The sequence below is a fragment of the Monodon monoceros genome, unplaced genomic scaffold (assembly GCF_005190385.1).
Source record: "Monodon monoceros isolate NGI ecotype Baffin Bay Population unplaced genomic scaffold, NGI_Narwhal_1 Super_Scaffold_9, whole genome shotgun sequence".
In the NCBI taxonomy this organism is placed as follows: domain Eukaryota; kingdom Metazoa; phylum Chordata; class Mammalia; order Artiodactyla; family Monodontidae; genus Monodon; species Monodon monoceros.
In genome coordinates this window covers 53,968,105-53,984,549 of record NW_021703786.1, presented here as the reverse complement: position 1 = coordinate 53,984,549, position 16,445 = coordinate 53,968,105, and the positions used below count along the sequence as shown (strand labels likewise).

Sequence of the window (16,445 nt, the reverse complement as noted above, 5' to 3'; positions counted from 1 at the left end):
CAGTCCAGGCTGCTACTGGGTAGCAGGTCAAGTAAAGCATTTGAGAGGGAAGGATATGGGGAAATAAGATGTGAGGCTTGGGGATATAATCTCCCTCCAATATCCCCAGTCCTGTGACCTCAGAAAATCGAGAGTTGGTGCCATCCTTAAATTCTACAGTGGCAGCTTTAACTTCTCCTGTGGGCGCTTGGAGCTCTGGTATTGCTGGGCAGCCCCGCTGCCCCATCCTTTTTCACCTCATAGGGAAATACAGCACCAAAGACATCTTCATGATAGCGCTTCTGGCTCTTTAAGGGAAAACAGAGACCAAGGTGTCAGCTCTGTTGGTGCAGCCACCTCTCACTCATCAGGTCCAAGCTGGGCCAAGCCCCAAGGGTCCCCCTGCTTCCCCATCACACCTACACTCATGAGCCATTTGCCTTCCCAGCTGTCATACTTAGATTATACTCGAATCTCACTTAGACTATGTAACCCTCATGAACACCTGCTCTGGCGTGGACCACCAATGCATCTCTCCAAGCTTTCTGATGGACGCTAAAGCCTGTCCAGTGCTTGTCTCACAAGGGGCTCCAGGAAATGTGGGCTCTGAGATAAATATGGTTGGGAAATGCCGTGTACTTTCTCCCAGTCTTGAAGCGCCATGACGCACAGCAGCCTGTCAGGGGCTCTGAGAGTCTTGTAGAAAAATCAACATGTTTGCCTTTGTTTAAGTGAGCAGCCAGACCAGGATGTACAGTTAGGCCTTCTAACAGCCCGACCAGCTCTGACCTCCCGCCACCTCTAGGATTCCTTTGAGCCCAGACTGTTGTGAACCTGACCCCCCTGGCCCTGGCTCCCTGGCCCATGTCCTTGGCCTGCATCCCGAGCCCACACGCCAGCGGCCCTACCTTAAGCTGGAAGAAATAGTCCTCCACCTGCTCCTCAGTTAGGCTCAGCGCGGTGGCCACCAGCTGCTTCAGGGTGCGGGCCACATCCCGGGCTGCGCGCACGTCCCCGCAGATGTAGAGGTGGCCCTGGTCCTCGTGGAGCACGTGCAGCACCTCGTCCGCCAGCTGTTGCCGCAGGATGTCTTGAACGTAGACCTGAAGCCAGAGAAGACGGTGGGTCCAGGCCCCCAGTGCTGGGGGCGAAGGCTGCGGTCAGGCCTGCCGGCCACGGGGAGATGAATAGGAGGTGGGAGGGGTGGCGGGGTGAGCACCCTCCTGGCCAGGGCCTTGCACGGGGACCAGGCTTGAGATGAGGAGGTGCATGGGTGCCCTGCCCGGCCCAGGCCCAGGCTGGGGCTGGAGAGGTGAATACTGGCCACAGCCATGCCCTTGAGGAGCTGACTCTCTAGTGGGGCTCCCTGATCTGCTCTGAATTCACCGTGCTTCAAAGAGGCATCCATCAAGCCACTTACCCTGCCCAGAGCTCTGAGGCCCACCTGCCTACACCCCACAAAAGGGAATCTCTGTCCTCGAGATCCCCCGTGTAATTCAGAGCAGGGCTCCCCAGTTACACAGAAGTCCTGGAATCAACGGGGGACTCTCTCCTCTTTCTCTACACAAGATGCCCAGTGACCCTGGCACTGGGCACGGAGTGCCAGGTCTGGGAGGAGCCCAATGGGATCAGTTCACAAAGGCTGAGCCAACAGTCTTTTCCAACCCCCCAGGCTCATGGGGCAAAGTACTACCCAGCACAGCAGAGCCGGTCCGCGGGCCATGCTGGGAGCAGCGGCTGCCCCCCAGCCATGCTGTGCTGGAGCGCGAAGCTGACCTGGACCACCTCCCCCCCCACCCTCGCGATAGCTGTACATGCCGGCCGAGGACCTTCAGCAGGCTGGGCACTGGGGATTGGCTCACATGTGACTCTGACTTAGCCCTGAACGTCTCAGGGCCCGTCTCTTCTCCTGGAAGAGTGAACATAATTGCTTCACACGCCACTCTGGTGACTGTATAATCGCCTCCATTTTAGAGTTGAGGAGGTGAAGGCTCAGAGAAGTGAGGGGCTTGTGGGGAGCCAGGCACCCACCATAGTCTGTGCTTTTAATGCTCCACCCACTGCGCGGGCAGCTGCAGCATTTACCTTGGGCTGGTCAGGCAGGCGAGAATAGGCTGTGTGCACCTCATGCAGCACCCCCTTCCGGGTCATCTCCAACATCTCTTCCCGGTAGAGGTGGTCCTCATCTGGGCGGCGGCACCCGAACACCAGGGTCATGCGGCCACTCTGGAGACCTGCAAGACCCAGTAGGCTGCAGTTACCAGGATGGCCACCAGAGGGCGGCTGGGCCATGCTTCAAGGCCTGTCGAGCTGCGCACCCAACTAGAATTCCATTTCATCCCCACGTTCTATCTAGCACTGTCCCCACTTTACAGATGAGGAAACTGAGGCCCAGGGCATTCACATCCTTTGTCCATACAGGCTGAGGCAAACTTGGGAGAGGGGCCAGGAAACATCTGCGGGGTGGCTACAGCTTCAGTTCTACTCCCAGGCAGGTGCTGGGCACCACCTGGTACCCCCTCCGCACCCCCCAAAACCCTCCAGCTGTACCTTTGTGCTCGGCATCATGAAGCCGCTGCTGCCAGAAGCTGCGGAAGGGGGCGATGCCCGTGCCAGGCCCGATGAGGATGCAAGGGTGGGAGGGGTCCTCGGGGAGCTGGAAGCCGCTGGCACTGAAGGGGACAGGAGGAAAGAGGCCCCGTCCTCAGACACCCTGGGTCGGATGCACACGCAGGACAGGGGCTGGGGAGCTGGGGGTGTGGCCGGGGGCGGTAGTGTTGCGGGGTAGAAAAGACAACGAGCTAAAAGTTGATTTCCCAAGTCCTGCGGGCTGCTTCATGTCTCCTGTCCAGGCGCACCATCACCTTGCCCTGGGGTCCCTCTGAGAAAGGCTGAGCCTCATTGTACTCTGGGCCCCAACATCGCTGCCACCTCTGTCCCTGCTAGAGACTTGGCCATGCTCTACCACTGGGGGTTAGAATGGAGAGGCCCAGTGTGACCCTAGTGCCTTCTTTACGGGCCAAGGGGCCCAGAGTGGCATCTAAACCCCAGATTCCTCTCTTTCAAACCAGTACTCCCCGGGGCCAGTGGTCCCATGATGGACACAGTGGAGGGGGTGCTTACCTTCGCACAAAGCAGGGCACCGGGTCTTGGGGCTTCAGGTTGCTGAGCCATGTGCTGCAGACGCCGTGGTGCAGGGGACCCTGGCCGTCTGTAAGGACAGCACACACCTGACGAGCATCGTCCCTCCCACCCTTGCGTGAACCTTCTCAGTGGCTCCTCCCACACTGACGCACCTCCCTGAACTGCCCGCTCAGGCACTCTGCAGGCTTTAATCAAAGTAATGTTTTTCTCCTGGTTCTGAGTTCCACCCTCTATTCGCCCAGAGCTGGCAAAAGCTGAAAGGGACTCAGAGAGTGTGCAAGGCTCTCCTTGTGCCACTGCAGAAACTGAGTCTCAGAGAGGGAAGGTGACTTGTACAAGGTCACTGGGGTAGCAGTAGAGTCAGGTCACAGCTCAGCTTCCCTAACTCCTACTCTGATGCTCCTTCCAAGAGTTTCTCCAGGGACCCTCCCAGCCCATCACTCAGCTCCGATGACAGTAGCACAAAGTGGCCCCTCAGGGTGACCACAGTCACTTCCTCGCAGTGTCTTCAGGAGTACAGCCCTTGCTGGTAGGAACCCTGGGTGGGTGATGGACAAGCTGCTGAGCCTTCCGGTCTGCTCTTCCATCTCTGTCTCCCCCAGTGGCCCCTCCTGGGCTTGTGGAAACACCAGGTTCCCTTCCCAATGGCCCAGCATTTAAGGGGAACTTCAACCAACTCGAGAAGTCCCGTTGGCTTTCCTCTGGATGGAACCTTGCTCTCACAGGATGTGCCTGCCTCTCCGCTCCTGGTCTGAGGGTTGAGACTTGGCCTCTGCAGATGTTCTCTAGCAGAGTAAAGAGAGTCTCTGCCCAGTTTTCAGGAACTGTGTGACTGTGCTTCTCAGAGCACAAAGGGCTCTGAGGTGTGAGCCAGCGCCCCAGCTTTGCCAACCCAGGCACTGCTCAGTTACGGAGAGAAGGCAGGGGCGTGGTTCATCCAGCTGGACAAGGTGTGGGACCTCCCAGTGTATGTCAGCCCATCCCCCGTCCTCTGCCCTCACAGCACCCTGCACCTTCCTTCTTAGCACCTACACAATGACAGCTGTCTGTTTCTATGAGTCTCTCTTCATTGTTCCCTCTAGATGGGAAGCTCCATGAGGGCAGGGTCTATGTGTGCTATATTTCCACACCCACCGTGGTGCCAGGCATAAAGAGGTATGAAATAAATCATCGCTGAATGAGTGAGTGAATGAATGAACCATCAAGGCAGAATCACCCCTGTATTTAGGCTGGACTATCAGGAAGACTAAGAATCGCTGGGCGCCCACTAAGTACTGGGTACTTTCCACATCTGATCTCATTAAATTGTCCCAACAGGAGCTGGACGGTAGAGAGGAGTATGGTGGTTAAGAACTCGGACTCAGCAGTCAGACTACCTGGGTTTGCATCTCCATTGTCTACCTGCTACCAGGGTGACTTTGAACCTGTGGCTTAACCTCTTTGTGCCTCAGTTTCCTCACCCGTGAAATGCACACAGCTCCCGTCTCACATGGTTACTGATCACACATACACAAAGACGTTAGCTCAGTGCCTGGTTCATGGTAGTCTCTCCCATACTCCTCCTATCGCTGTTATCAGCTCTGGAGGGTGGGTGTTTAATGATGAGACCAAAGCTCAGAGATGTTGAACAGCTGCCCAGTAAGTAGCAGGCTTGGGCCGCTCCACAGCCTCTGCCCCAGCCTTACCTCGGGTGCGGTACGTGAGCACGGCCACGGTGAGGTGGATCTCTGTGGGTGCGTGGTCCCTGGAGGAGCTGATGGAGTAATACCGGGGCTTCAGGACAGGCAGCTGGGAGAGCAGGAAGCTGGCGGACACCCGCAGGGACGGGAATTCCTCCAGCACCTCCAGGAAGGTGGGGCTATTGGTGAACTTCCACTTGTTGTAATCAGACGGCTGAAAGCCAGGGCAATATGAGTGTCTCAGGGCGCCTGCCCCACACAGAGGGAAGAGGCTGTCACAATCCAGTATTCATTCATCCACGCCCACGGCGCACACTTCAAAGGACCAGGTGCTGTCCACGGTGCTGAGAACACCGAGCTAGAGAGGAAAAGTTTCTGTCCTGGAGGAGCTCAGGCCAATGAGTAGCATTTCCCTAACTTGTGTGCTTAGAACTTAACTGTCAGCAACTTGCAGGCAGGAGTCAAATCTTTATTCTAATCTAATTTGGGGAAGGGCTTCAGAATCATACAGACCTGCGTTCAAATCTTGACCGAACGCTCTTACTATCTGTGGGATCTCGTCCTCATTACTTAACCTTTGTGGAATGAGGATAGCATCACCTACCTCATGGGGATGTTGTGAGAATTAAGTGAGAAAATGTGTGCCAGGTTAGTGCAGTGCAGCCACAGGATAAGGGCAGTGGAGGTGGCTGGAATCAAGATAATTAGCGATAATGGTGACGGTAATAATGATATTCAGTGCCTTTTGCAAAGACTTGGGTCTAGAAAGTTGCAGGTGAGTTAAGGCATTCTCTCATTCATTTATTAATTCAACTACCCATCTGTTACTGTGTCCATTATCCATTCATCCACACCATCCATCCTCCATCACTTCCTAAATTCCAGGCTTGTTCCAGGTGTGGGGAATAAAAGACAGAGTGGCTCTCCTTTTCTAGCTCATTTCTGAGGAAGTGCACTTTGGTTGCATCCTGCAGACATTCAAAACAATTCAGTTCATTTGACACAACTACGTCCTAGAGATGGGACAGGAGAGGATGCCTGGCTTCCTCCCAGCCTTTGACAAATCGCACTTTGGGAAGCTGGGGTGGATTCCCCTTGGAGGTTAAAGACCAGCTCTAGGCTCAGAATGTCCCCGACTCTGGGGCCCTGCTCCTGGCTCACCCACCAGCCCCGACCTTCACCTGGCACAGGGTCTCCAGGCTCTGCCTCTCAGCCTCGTCCGTGGCCAGCTGGGCCAGCTTTCGGAGCAGCAGCTGGGTTGGCGGGGTGGTGATGTCCAGGAAATAGGTGAGAGCCTGGCTGAGTGAGCAGGTGGGCAGTCGCTTGTCCCTGACCCAGTAGCTGCCTGGATAGGGAAGAAAGGAGTCAGGATGGGAAAAAGGTCCCATTTAGGTTTCCCAAAGAGTGATGAGGCATCTGGGATAGACACCCTCTACCCTCCAGCTGCAGGGGAGAGAAGACACTGGAGTTCTGGTTCCAGGAACAGCAAAAGGATTCATGTGCCCAACTCAAGTGCAGGAAGATGGTGCCCAGCGATAGGGCTGCCAGGAAAGGCTGGTCAACAGACCTCCAAAGGGCACCCAAGTTGACACAATCCTGCAAAACTAACTATGTACCAGAGTCCAGTCACTCTCTGGCCCAGACCTGAACTTCAGCAGGACACACACAGCTGAACTACAGACTCACCATGACTAAATTCACCAAAGACTGAGGTACACCCCAGAGGCCAGTTCTTCATTTAGAGAAAAGCCCATAACTGCAGTCTCCAGGGGCGACTGGGTGAGCAGCCCTCAGCCCAAAGTGAGGTGGCAAGTCTCAAGGAGTGCCAAGAGGCCGTATGCAGGGCGGTCACAGCATGGACACTGGAGCCAGTAGACATGGGTTCAAACTCTGGCTCCCCACTTACTAGTAGGCTGACTGAACCCTCTGAACTTGGGTTCGGTCTCTGTGAAATGGACGTGATAATAAAACCTGTCCTGCTGAGTTTGCACGAGGACTGAATGAAACAGTACACGTATTAGGTAAAAATATTAGTATTACATTGTTTCCTCTAGACCCCAGGCCTGAGGAGCCACATCTGTCCCCCTACAGTCACAAGGATGTCTCTGTACCCTTATCCCCGAGTTGCAGGCTCTCTCACACTCTCCTGGACAGTGGGGAACAATGCCAGACTTTGCTTCTCAGGCTCCTGCTGTCCTATTTTGGCCACTCTCTTTAGGGGGACACATTTTTTGGAGGTATCATGATTGCAGAGGACGCTAAGGCCAGGGAGCTAGTCCAAAGGGCTGGAAGGCCTGTGATTGCTGATTTCATTAGTTTTCCTCTCCTAGTGCCTGTCACCCAGTGCTGTGCTCACCACATAGGCTGAGAGCCTCGCCTTAGCACACAACGGGGACTCTGACCCCTCCCCAGGACAGCCTCATCTCTCCAGTTAGGATGGCCAGGAGGAGCCAAGCTCTCCTGGTCACCCATGGTCTGGCCCTGCCCATTGCCCACAGAAGATGGGCATAAATGAGACCCTTGATGGGGAAGCAGTATGAAATTAGAATATCATGAAAATGCAATATAAATTCCAAAACATAAAATTTGGGATCCAAAGAGACTTTCAGGGTGTATTAAACTACCTTCCTCTGACCTTCCGGACAAATGTCGATTAGCCCATGGGAAATGGATGTTCCTCCATTCCTGCATTTGTTTGGTGCCAAGAATTGTGGTGAAGGTTGTACACACACGTATCTACTCATCTGTTCTTCACCACAGCCCTGCGAGGAAGGCTCTATTATCCCTATTTTAGAGACAAAGAAACAAAGCCTCGGGAGGTTAACTCCTATGCCCAAGGTCACATTGCTAGTAAGTGATGGATCAGGGACCTGAATCTTCAAAGCTCACCATTTTCATAGTTTCCACATTTCTCTATCATGTCACCAAGCAAGCTGCACATGCGTGTCTGTTGTGGGACTAAAGAGACAATGCATGTATTGGTAAAATGCTGGCATCAAGTAACTACCTCCAAAATGGTGGCTGCTACTGTTATTATTATAATAATAATTATGACTATTTTTGCATATCTGCATCCTGTACTAGGTAGTGAGCTTTCTGAGGGCAGACACGGAGTCTCATTCATTTTTGTAGCCCAGGGCCTGCCTGGTATATAGATGTGAGTAGTTAAAATTTTGATGGAAAAATGAATCGGTCAACCAACAAAAATGGCCGGGTAAGCAAAGAATGAAGGGGAAAGATAGCCCAGCCTCTGGTGCTGGGCAGAGAGTCCCAAAGAAGCAGCCCTTCCTGCTGGCCCGGCGGCCGGTCGAGGACTATGTACAAGGCTGCTCTGGCGCGGGCTTCAGAGGCCCACCACTCAGCAGGAAGGACAGGGTTCGTTGCCCGTTTACAGCACAGGTCCGGGCCCAGCCCATCAGTGGGGCTGGGGCTTGGTGGGAGGATGCTGGGGGCGGCCTCAGCTGAGGCTTTTGTGCAGAAGGCTCACCGTTCTCGCAGAGGGTCTCCAGGCGCATGGGTTGGTGGGGGGCAGGGCCATCCACCATTCGCTCCAGGATGCCTTGGACCAGGGCTGGCTGGTTGCCTGGGAAAACTCCGAGGTGCTCTCCCGGCAGGTAGCTTGGACCTTGGCTGCCCTCACAGGAGAGTTCCACCAGGAGGGTGGTACGGCTGCAGAAGGAAAAAGAAGCCTCTGGTTACGCCACCAGGATTTCCTCCAGCACTCCCTGATGGGTGGGCCAGTTTCCCCAGGAAACGTGCCCTATTTTCATTTTCCTGCCCGGTTCCATGAACACGGGTTGCTGGCATTCTGAGGCTGGGGTGCTCAAGAGGGCCCGGGGCTGACCCGACCTGCGGCTTCTCCGTGGGGAGAGGGTGGACAGGAATCCTCTCATGCAGCCCTCCCAAGCCCTCAAGAGCTTGACCACAGACTCCGCCTAAAGAAAGCATCGCACTAGGAGGTATGTGGGCATTGAGACAAACCTTTCCTAGTGTCTAGCACAAATCTGGTTCTTATTAGAACAGAGCCCACTTTCGCTAATGAATGTAAGGACAGCACAGAAAAACAAAACCTACAGAGAATCCACACTGCTGGCTGACCTGGCGGGGAAAGGCCCTTCCCTGCCAAAACTTTTCCTGAAAGTTCTTAAGAAAGCCAAATAGTTTGAGTTTTTCTTGCCCTCCCCTTTTGGTGTAATAGTTAAATCACAAAGGACAGGAAGTGAAGCAGGTGCCTCGTTCCCAAGCTGGAAAACTGGCCCACGGTTAATGGAGACCCAATGTAAAGGTGCTGGTGGCCACAGGGGTTAACAATCAAGCTGACCCTACCAGTGGCATCTTAGCTAATGCCAGTGGACACTTCCCTCCTCTCCTTTCTAAGACTGACTTGCTCTGGTCTTTCCTGGATTAAAATAAAATCTGTGGAACGTCATCCAAGAAGCCCTCTCCTTTGCCCTACCTGGATTTTGGACTCTGTAGATTCCGCTGCGATTTCAGCCTCATGGTGAACACATGCTTGGCGTGCATACTGCTGAGGGCTGTGGGACAGAGAGACAGTGAAGTGGCAATGTGGCTCTTAAGTGTTGGTGGGGCAGCCTCCACGTGCTGAGTCAATTACACCCAGATGTTACCCTGGGGTGTCTCACTGTGGTGGTGCTGGGGTTTTCCTTCCCTTCTTTTTTCCCCCACTGTGTTTCTGAATCACAAATAAAGACCCTTGGTCTGACAGAGGTTGCTTGTGCCGCTGCTAGGTATTGGGAAATGCAATGCAAATGCCCCAATATGGGAATTTCTAGGACATCCCATGGCTTGGGATCCACAGGAGAGCGTAGTTGAAGCTGGGGATATCCTAAGCATGAGGAAACGTGTAGGACCTCTGTAGTCCTGGTATAGGAAAAGAGGAAGCACAGAAGCACAGCATCCAGATGGGCCGTTCAGAGTTCCCAGACTGTAGCCTGGAATTGCCTCTGAAAAATGTTCTTCATAATACCTGGCTGCCATTAGAGCGGGAAGGCTGGGGCCCAGATCCCAACTGGGCCATCTGCTAGCAACTTGCTGTACCTCCCTGAACTTCAGTTTCTCTCTCTGTGCCTTTCTCACAGGAGAGTGTCAGGGATCACTTAGAGCAGGTGCACAAAGAGTCCAGCACAGTGCCTGGCACATAGGAGCGTCCTTCTCTCTCCACTGCCCTCCCAGGGTTTCCTCCTAAACCGCCTCTCTCAAAGACGAAGCACGCCTGCAAGTCTTGCATCCCAGCAGGCTCTTGGACCCAACAAGAGAGAGATGGCTGGTAGCCCCAGAAGAGCTGCCTCTGTTCAGAGGGTCTTAGTGGTCTCCTTGACCCCAGGCTCAGGACTCAGAGACACCCACTCCGGCAGGAAGGGCGAGCAAGCTCCGTGTGGTGCAGGGAAGCAGGTACCTTTGTTGAGGTCCAAAGGCTGTGAGTCTTGCACGAGCCGGTAGTGGTGCAGGTCCCAGGTCACACTGGCAGTGTAGAGCTTGGGGATCTGAATGTGGTGTTTGCCTCGGACGTCGAACGTCTCACAGGCTGCCTGGACAAAGATGGAGCCGACTGGTGTTAACCATCATCCCTGTCATCGGCAGTAGCTACCATTTTTTAAGTCCTTGCAGCTGAGCTAAGAGCTTTGTGTAATTACTAAGCACACTTATCTGGTTGGGCCGTTATGAGAACCCAAAACATGGCTGGTCCCAGCACATAGTAGCTATTGCTATTACCATGAATAGTAATAATGACAGCATCTCGCTTTATCCGCATGCCCACACTATGACACAGGTGTGACTACTCCCATTTTCCTGACGTGGAATCGTGTGGAGGAGACGTGGGCTTGGGAACCATGTCGGGCCCACTCAAGGTGGTGTTCGTAAGCCCCACTGCTGGGTGAAACGCTTTGCTTCAGGGAGTTCTCTCAGTCAGTGGGGTCAAGCCACAGGTGATAAAGACCTACTGAGATATCCCTGTCCCCAAGTTCTCTGTGGCTGGGACGCTGAAACAAGACAAGGATGTCAGGAGGTGACCTGGATAATCAGAGGGGGAAAGATCTTAAACCACAGCTTCCCGAGGGCAGGGAGGTGTCAAGTGGAGCTCTTCTGGGGGCTGTGGGAAAGCAGCAGCGACTTGAGCTCTCAGGCCTGCGATCCCGGCCCACACCCGGGACCACGCCTACAGGACCCAGCAGGGGTCATGCCACCCAGGATGCCCAGCACAGGTGTCCTGGGCATGAGTGCACCGCAGCCTCCCTCCCGGTGCTGTGCGGCAGCTCCGGCTGTGAACTGACCTTGAAGGTTTGCACGGCCCAGCCACGGAAGGCCTCCTCCTGCCCGCTGAGCTCGTCCCCTTCCCCTGTTGGGGCGATCTGAGAAGCCCCCAGCTGGGACAACTTCTGGTCGATGTCATGAGCAAAGGCGCAGAACTGAGGGTACATGCTGGAGCCGAGGCCAAACACGGCATACCTGCCCGAGGAGGACATGCACGGAGCCTGGGTGAGCTGACCCCGCCCACAGGCCAGCCTCCGACCCTCGCGCCCCAGCTGGGCAAGGACTGCCAGTGCACACCCCCTTCCTGTCCTCCCTGGTTCCCGAGCCTCGTCTCCAACTCCCACGACCAACCCCATGCCTGGCCTGCAGAACTGTAAACGGGACTTGGTGTCCCTGCTTTGACCCACAACACCTCTGAGAACAGGCTGTCTCTGGGCCTGGACATCCCAGGAAGTTTCCACTTATACACACCCAGCTCCGTCCCTGGAACCCAGCCTCTGGGAGTGGGGAAGAGATTTACCTGAACTTGTTGGTGAGTTCTTTCAGCATGAAGAGGGACTTCTTCAGTTTCTAGAAAGAGAGAGAACCACAGAGTTCCCAGGACAGGATTAATAAAAGCACCACTTTTCCCTTTCTTCTGGTGGCTCATTTAAAAACTGGACATATCTGGCAGGAGAAAGTTCAAGGTGCTCGCAGGGAAGTTGGTTTAGGTGGGGCTGCCTGGCCGGGACTCAGGGACAAGTTCAGCCTTAGCAACTCATGTGGGCCTGACCTTTGGTGGGGGGCGAGGACAGCCCAACCCCCAGCCCATCCAGCCCTGGCAGAGGGGGGCCTGCCTTATAGCAGGGCATCTCCAGAGGGACTCCTGATGGGACATGAGCCTCTCTTCTTGTCAGAGTGACAACTGGTCCCGTATTCTCTGAAATAACCCTGATTTCCCAGGAACTCAAGATAACTTTAGGTGGAAAATCGTGTCAAATCACATGGTAAGAAAGTATTCTTTTCTTCTTTAATTTTTTATAGTTATTCCTGTTTCAATTATTTCATTCTTTTGTCCTGAACACTAGGGAGAAAATCTCAGACTGCTGCTAATGGAGACTTAACACTTCTCTCATACTTGCTTATTACTCTTTTTAAAAAACAAAGCAAGCCATGGTTAGGCAACAGTATCCAGCTAGAATTCAGTAACTGCTTGGCTTTCATTGGATTTACCTGGGACCAATTTCTGCTGGCTTTCCATTTGTGCGAGTGATAGAAAGTTTCCTTTAAACATGAATTTTTGAATTTAAAAAGGCAGGTCAATTTACTGAAATATATTAAGCTCGTCACAGGAAAGGCAGCTCACGCACACAGAGGAAATTACGAAGGAGGCAGCCAATGGCTGACCTTAGGGCGACCCAGAGTGATATGAGCTCTCACTCCCGAGTGCCCTCCTTAGGACATGCTGAGTCCCCAGATCCTTTCCTTGGTCCTCTTGGGCTCTACCAGACCCCAGACCCCTGGGACTCAGGCCACCCACCTCTCCGTTGCCGGGGGAGTCTCCGTTCCCGAACGTGCTGGTCACCACCAGCAGTAGCTGTTCCTCCTCCAGATGGCTCAGCCTGTATTCGTCCATGCAGAGAACCTGCACGGCACCCAGGGTGGACATCAGCCCTTGCTTCCCAGGCTGGCGCCCTCCCCAGACACCCAGCGCTCCCCTCACCCTACTCAGGCCGGGAGTCCCCTTCGTCATCTCGGTCCCCTGGTGCCCGGCACAGAGGAGGTGAGTACTTAACAAATCCCTGTCTACTGAACCTATTTGAACACAGCATCCTTGATTCTTTGATTCTCCCACGCGAACACATCAGCAAGCCCTGGAGGGTTTGCCTCCAAAATACTGCATGTCCCAAATCAGAGCACGTCTCACCGCTTCCATTGCTGTCTTGAATTCTGAGCGCGTGGACATATTTTCCACAAAAACGGGATGAGCAGGTTACAAAAATGACAACTCCTCTGGCACCTCGGGGACCCAAATGCTTTGCCTGAAGCTAATCTCAGGTGACATGTGTCACGGCCTCGCGGTTCTACCCAGGCCTACCTGACCCAGGAGGCCTTCAGTGATGGAGGATCAACTCCAACGCTGGTGGAAGGAATTAGTCACCCTTGGGAGTTTTGTTTTATTTCTCTGCATCTTATTCATCCTCCTCTCCCTTCACATTTAGCACTGCACCCTGTATAGGAGGTGTTCTGTAAATGCGGATAAAATCCATCTAGAACACCTCATGTATATTGAGACTTAGCATCATTAAGAAGGTGTTTCTCAAACTGTGTTCCCTGGAACACTATGAAAAGCTTATTTACTAGGTAAGTTTGGGAATCCCTGGACACACCTCTCTCCTTCTACCACAGATTTTCAATGTATATCAGCATTCCCAAGGCTCGGGGACATGCAGGAGCAGAGCAATCATTGTAACGTGCCCCAGACTTCTCCAGGCACAGGCTGAGTCGGCTACCTTAGGGTTGAAGGCACAGCTGAACAAGGCCCCTAGGTCCCGGGCCAGTGTTTCTGATCTTCCTGTCTCTGTTGCAAAGAGGATCGTGGCTCTGACCCGGGAAGCCATTGTCTCACGCATCAGCACTGACGCAAAGAGCACGGCTCTGTGGGGACAGACATACTCCGTGTGCTGAGTCAGCCTTCCAGAGGAAGACGGGGGCCCAGCATTTAAAGTGCAGCAGATTGAGGGAAAAGAACCCAGGTTTCTCACCAGCTGTCAACCCTGACTCACCGCCCTTCTCCTCCTCTCCCCCACTCCACACACCACTCAGCCCCTTTGGGAAAATGGAGGAGAGAGAAGGCTGGGACAGAGGTGGCAGGTGACCCTGGGAATTGTTGTCTGGATTTCTGGGGGCCAAACCCTTTCTCTCTCTCTTTTTTATAGTTTTAATATACCTTTTAATTAATTTATTTATTTAGCCGCACTGTGCAGCATGCAGGATCTTAGTTCCCCAACGGGGGATCGAACCCATGCCCCCTGCAGTGGAAGTGCAGAGTCCTAACCACTGGACTACCAGGGAAGTCCCTCCAAACCCTTTCTCATTGTTCCCTGCCCTTCAAGGCCTAGAAGGAAGGGCTGAGGGTCAGATGTCAACACTGGCTGCTCCCACTTACTTGACCAAGACTTTGAATCGAATCTCTCTTCTCCGGGGTCTCCGCCTCTCATCCTGCCAGACGTGGGTTTTCCAGGCCTCCACCTTCAGAAAAGAGGGCAGATATGTGGGCAAGGTGGGCCCTGGCTTGGCTTGGGCTTGGAGAGACAGAAGGCCCTTCATGCCCTTCGTGAGTTGAGGGGGTGAGCAGGCCCCGTCCCCACCCTTTCACTGAAAGCCCCAAGGGGAAGGGCTGCATCTGTCTGTCTCCCTCCAAGTTGTAGCTCATGTCCGGCACAGAACCTGCACACGAACAGTTGACTGTCACTCATTAGTGTCCCCCTGGAAGGAAGAGGCTGCACATCTCTTTCCTTTTGGTGTCTGATCACTAGGAAGGCTATACAGATTATATATAATGCATAGTCTGCCCTGGGATACCCTTGAGAGTAGATGAAGGTGCTATGACCACAGGCACAAACTATCCCAGGCAGTCAGTCACACTACTTATCACTTTTAGAGTAAGGAAGCTCTTCCCCAAATCTAACCAAAGAGGTTTTGACAAAAAATGAGATCATTTCACTGGGTGACGGTTCCTGAGTGCACTCTGGGTTGGACACTGGGCTGAGCTGTTACGTACACCAGCTCATGTGATCCACACAACCTCCTCCATCGTGGAGTTGATGACCATCCTTTCAGAGATGAGAAAATCAGGGCTTAGATGGGTGAAATGACCCACCCAAGATCATACAGCTAGGAAGTGGGAGAATCACCCCCAGATGTATCTGACCTGGGAGCCAAGCTCTTCACCATTATGCCATGTGACTGTCTATAGCCCTCCCGTGCAGGCGGGCACAATGGTGGTCGCCCTCAGGAGCTTAAACTCCATCAGAGCAACGGGCTACTAAAGGTACCATAAAAGGTATTCCCTTCAGTCTCACTTCTGTAGAAATGGACAAAAGCATCCTTGAGTGAAGCCTGAAAAGCATTAAAAATATGCCTCTGTGTCCCCGATCCTTCCTTGTATATCCTGCATTAGTGAGCACACGTGTGCACAGGCACATGCAAACACGCACGCACACATGTGTACACACATGCACACACGTGCAGACACACACACTCTCTCCACCCCCGAGCTCCCAAGACAGAAAGGAGAGGAAGGCCCCTCTCTTACCTGGTAGTAGTAGAAAGGGGACAGGACATAATTTAACATCTCCTGGTGGAACACGGGGGTGATGCTTCCAGAAATTGGGGGGACCAACCAAATCCAGTCAGCTGGGCAGCCCCCTCGGGACCGGTACTCATTCTGCATGTACTTCATGAAGGACTCTGCAGCTGAGTGGTGGTCCATGATGGTCACATTATGCTTCTAAATCAGAAGGAGGCCAAGAGGGGAGTTGAGGAGAGTGTTCGGTTGGCTGCAGGGCTCCCAGATGGACTATGGAAGGGCCTGGCAATCTGTAAAATGGGACCACAATCCCCTCTGGCCCCCTTCTCGCTGCTGAAAATAAATACTAAGAGCCTCTAAGGAACCCAAGCAGCCACCATAGCCATGGTCAGCCCACAGGCCACACGCTACCCCCGCTTGGCCCTCTGCGGGCAGTGTCCAGCTTCCCAGGCCCACAAGTCTCCCTGGACTCTCACAAATTGCTCTCTGGATGCCGATGAATCAAACCACAGTGGCTTTTTGTCACTTGTTGGTAAAGAGTTCCAGGAGTCACCTTCCCAAGGATGTGGCTGTCTCAGCCAAGGAGGAACTAGGTTCTTTGGAAGAGGACTGAAGCACTGGGGGGAACCACAGTGCATGGAAGACAAATCACCACAATGTCCCACATCCTAAAATTAGAAGCCGAGGGGTCTGAGCCTTCCTGGAATGATCCAACAAGGGCAGCCACATCGTCTGGAGCAACTCATGTAGTCAAGAGACATTGGTTTCATGGAGTGGTTCAAACCTTGGCCTCTGATTAGCCATGTTACTTTGAGCTATTAGTTCCTTAACCTCAGTTTCCTCATCTGTAAAATGGGGATGGTAATAGTTCCTACATCATGACGTTGTTGAAAGAATGCAATAAAATAATACAAGTAAAGCATAAAACGTGCTCAATGAACGTTAGCCGCTATTATTATTTCTATCTACCAGGTATTGCATACTGAGGTGAAAGACGTGACATCTTCTCTGCATTGGATCATACTCTAACTGGGGGAGGCAGAAGGACGTCAGTCATTTCACATGGTCTGATAGAAGCT

General features: G+C 53.4%; 1 protein-coding gene and 1 non-coding gene across 2 annotated transcripts in view; both read right to left on the bottom strand.

The window, feature by feature from the left end:
• Positions 1–16,445, bottom strand: part of NOS2 (nitric oxide synthase 2) — a 44,543-nt gene that overhangs the window by 7,309 nt on the left and 20,789 nt on the right. Inside the window, exons 12-26 of the mRNA XM_029211004.1 lie at positions 15,373–15,567; positions 14,224–14,306; positions 13,568–13,712; positions 12,595–12,699; positions 11,596–11,645; positions 11,096–11,270; positions 10,219–10,351; positions 9,259–9,337; positions 8,290–8,471; positions 5,984–6,147; positions 4,809–5,016; positions 3,103–3,190; positions 2,530–2,651; positions 2,065–2,213; positions 888–1,082 (exon numbers count right to left, since the gene is read on the bottom strand). Coding sequence (XP_029066837.1) covers positions 888–1,082; positions 2,065–2,213; positions 2,530–2,651; positions 3,103–3,190; positions 4,809–5,016; positions 5,984–6,147; positions 8,290–8,471; positions 9,259–9,337; positions 10,219–10,351; positions 11,096–11,270; positions 11,596–11,645; positions 12,595–12,699; positions 13,568–13,712; positions 14,224–14,306; positions 15,373–15,567 — 2,073 coding nt within the window. The remainder of the gene's footprint in view (positions 1–887; positions 1,083–2,064; positions 2,214–2,529; positions 2,652–3,102; positions 3,191–4,808; positions 5,017–5,983; positions 6,148–8,289; positions 8,472–9,258; positions 9,338–10,218; positions 10,352–11,095; positions 11,271–11,595; positions 11,646–12,594; positions 12,700–13,567; positions 13,713–14,223; positions 14,307–15,372; positions 15,568–16,445) is intronic.
• Positions 14,057–14,129, bottom strand: TRNAG-UCC. The gene has a single exon. It is a non-coding gene; the product is annotated as a tRNA-Gly (tRNA).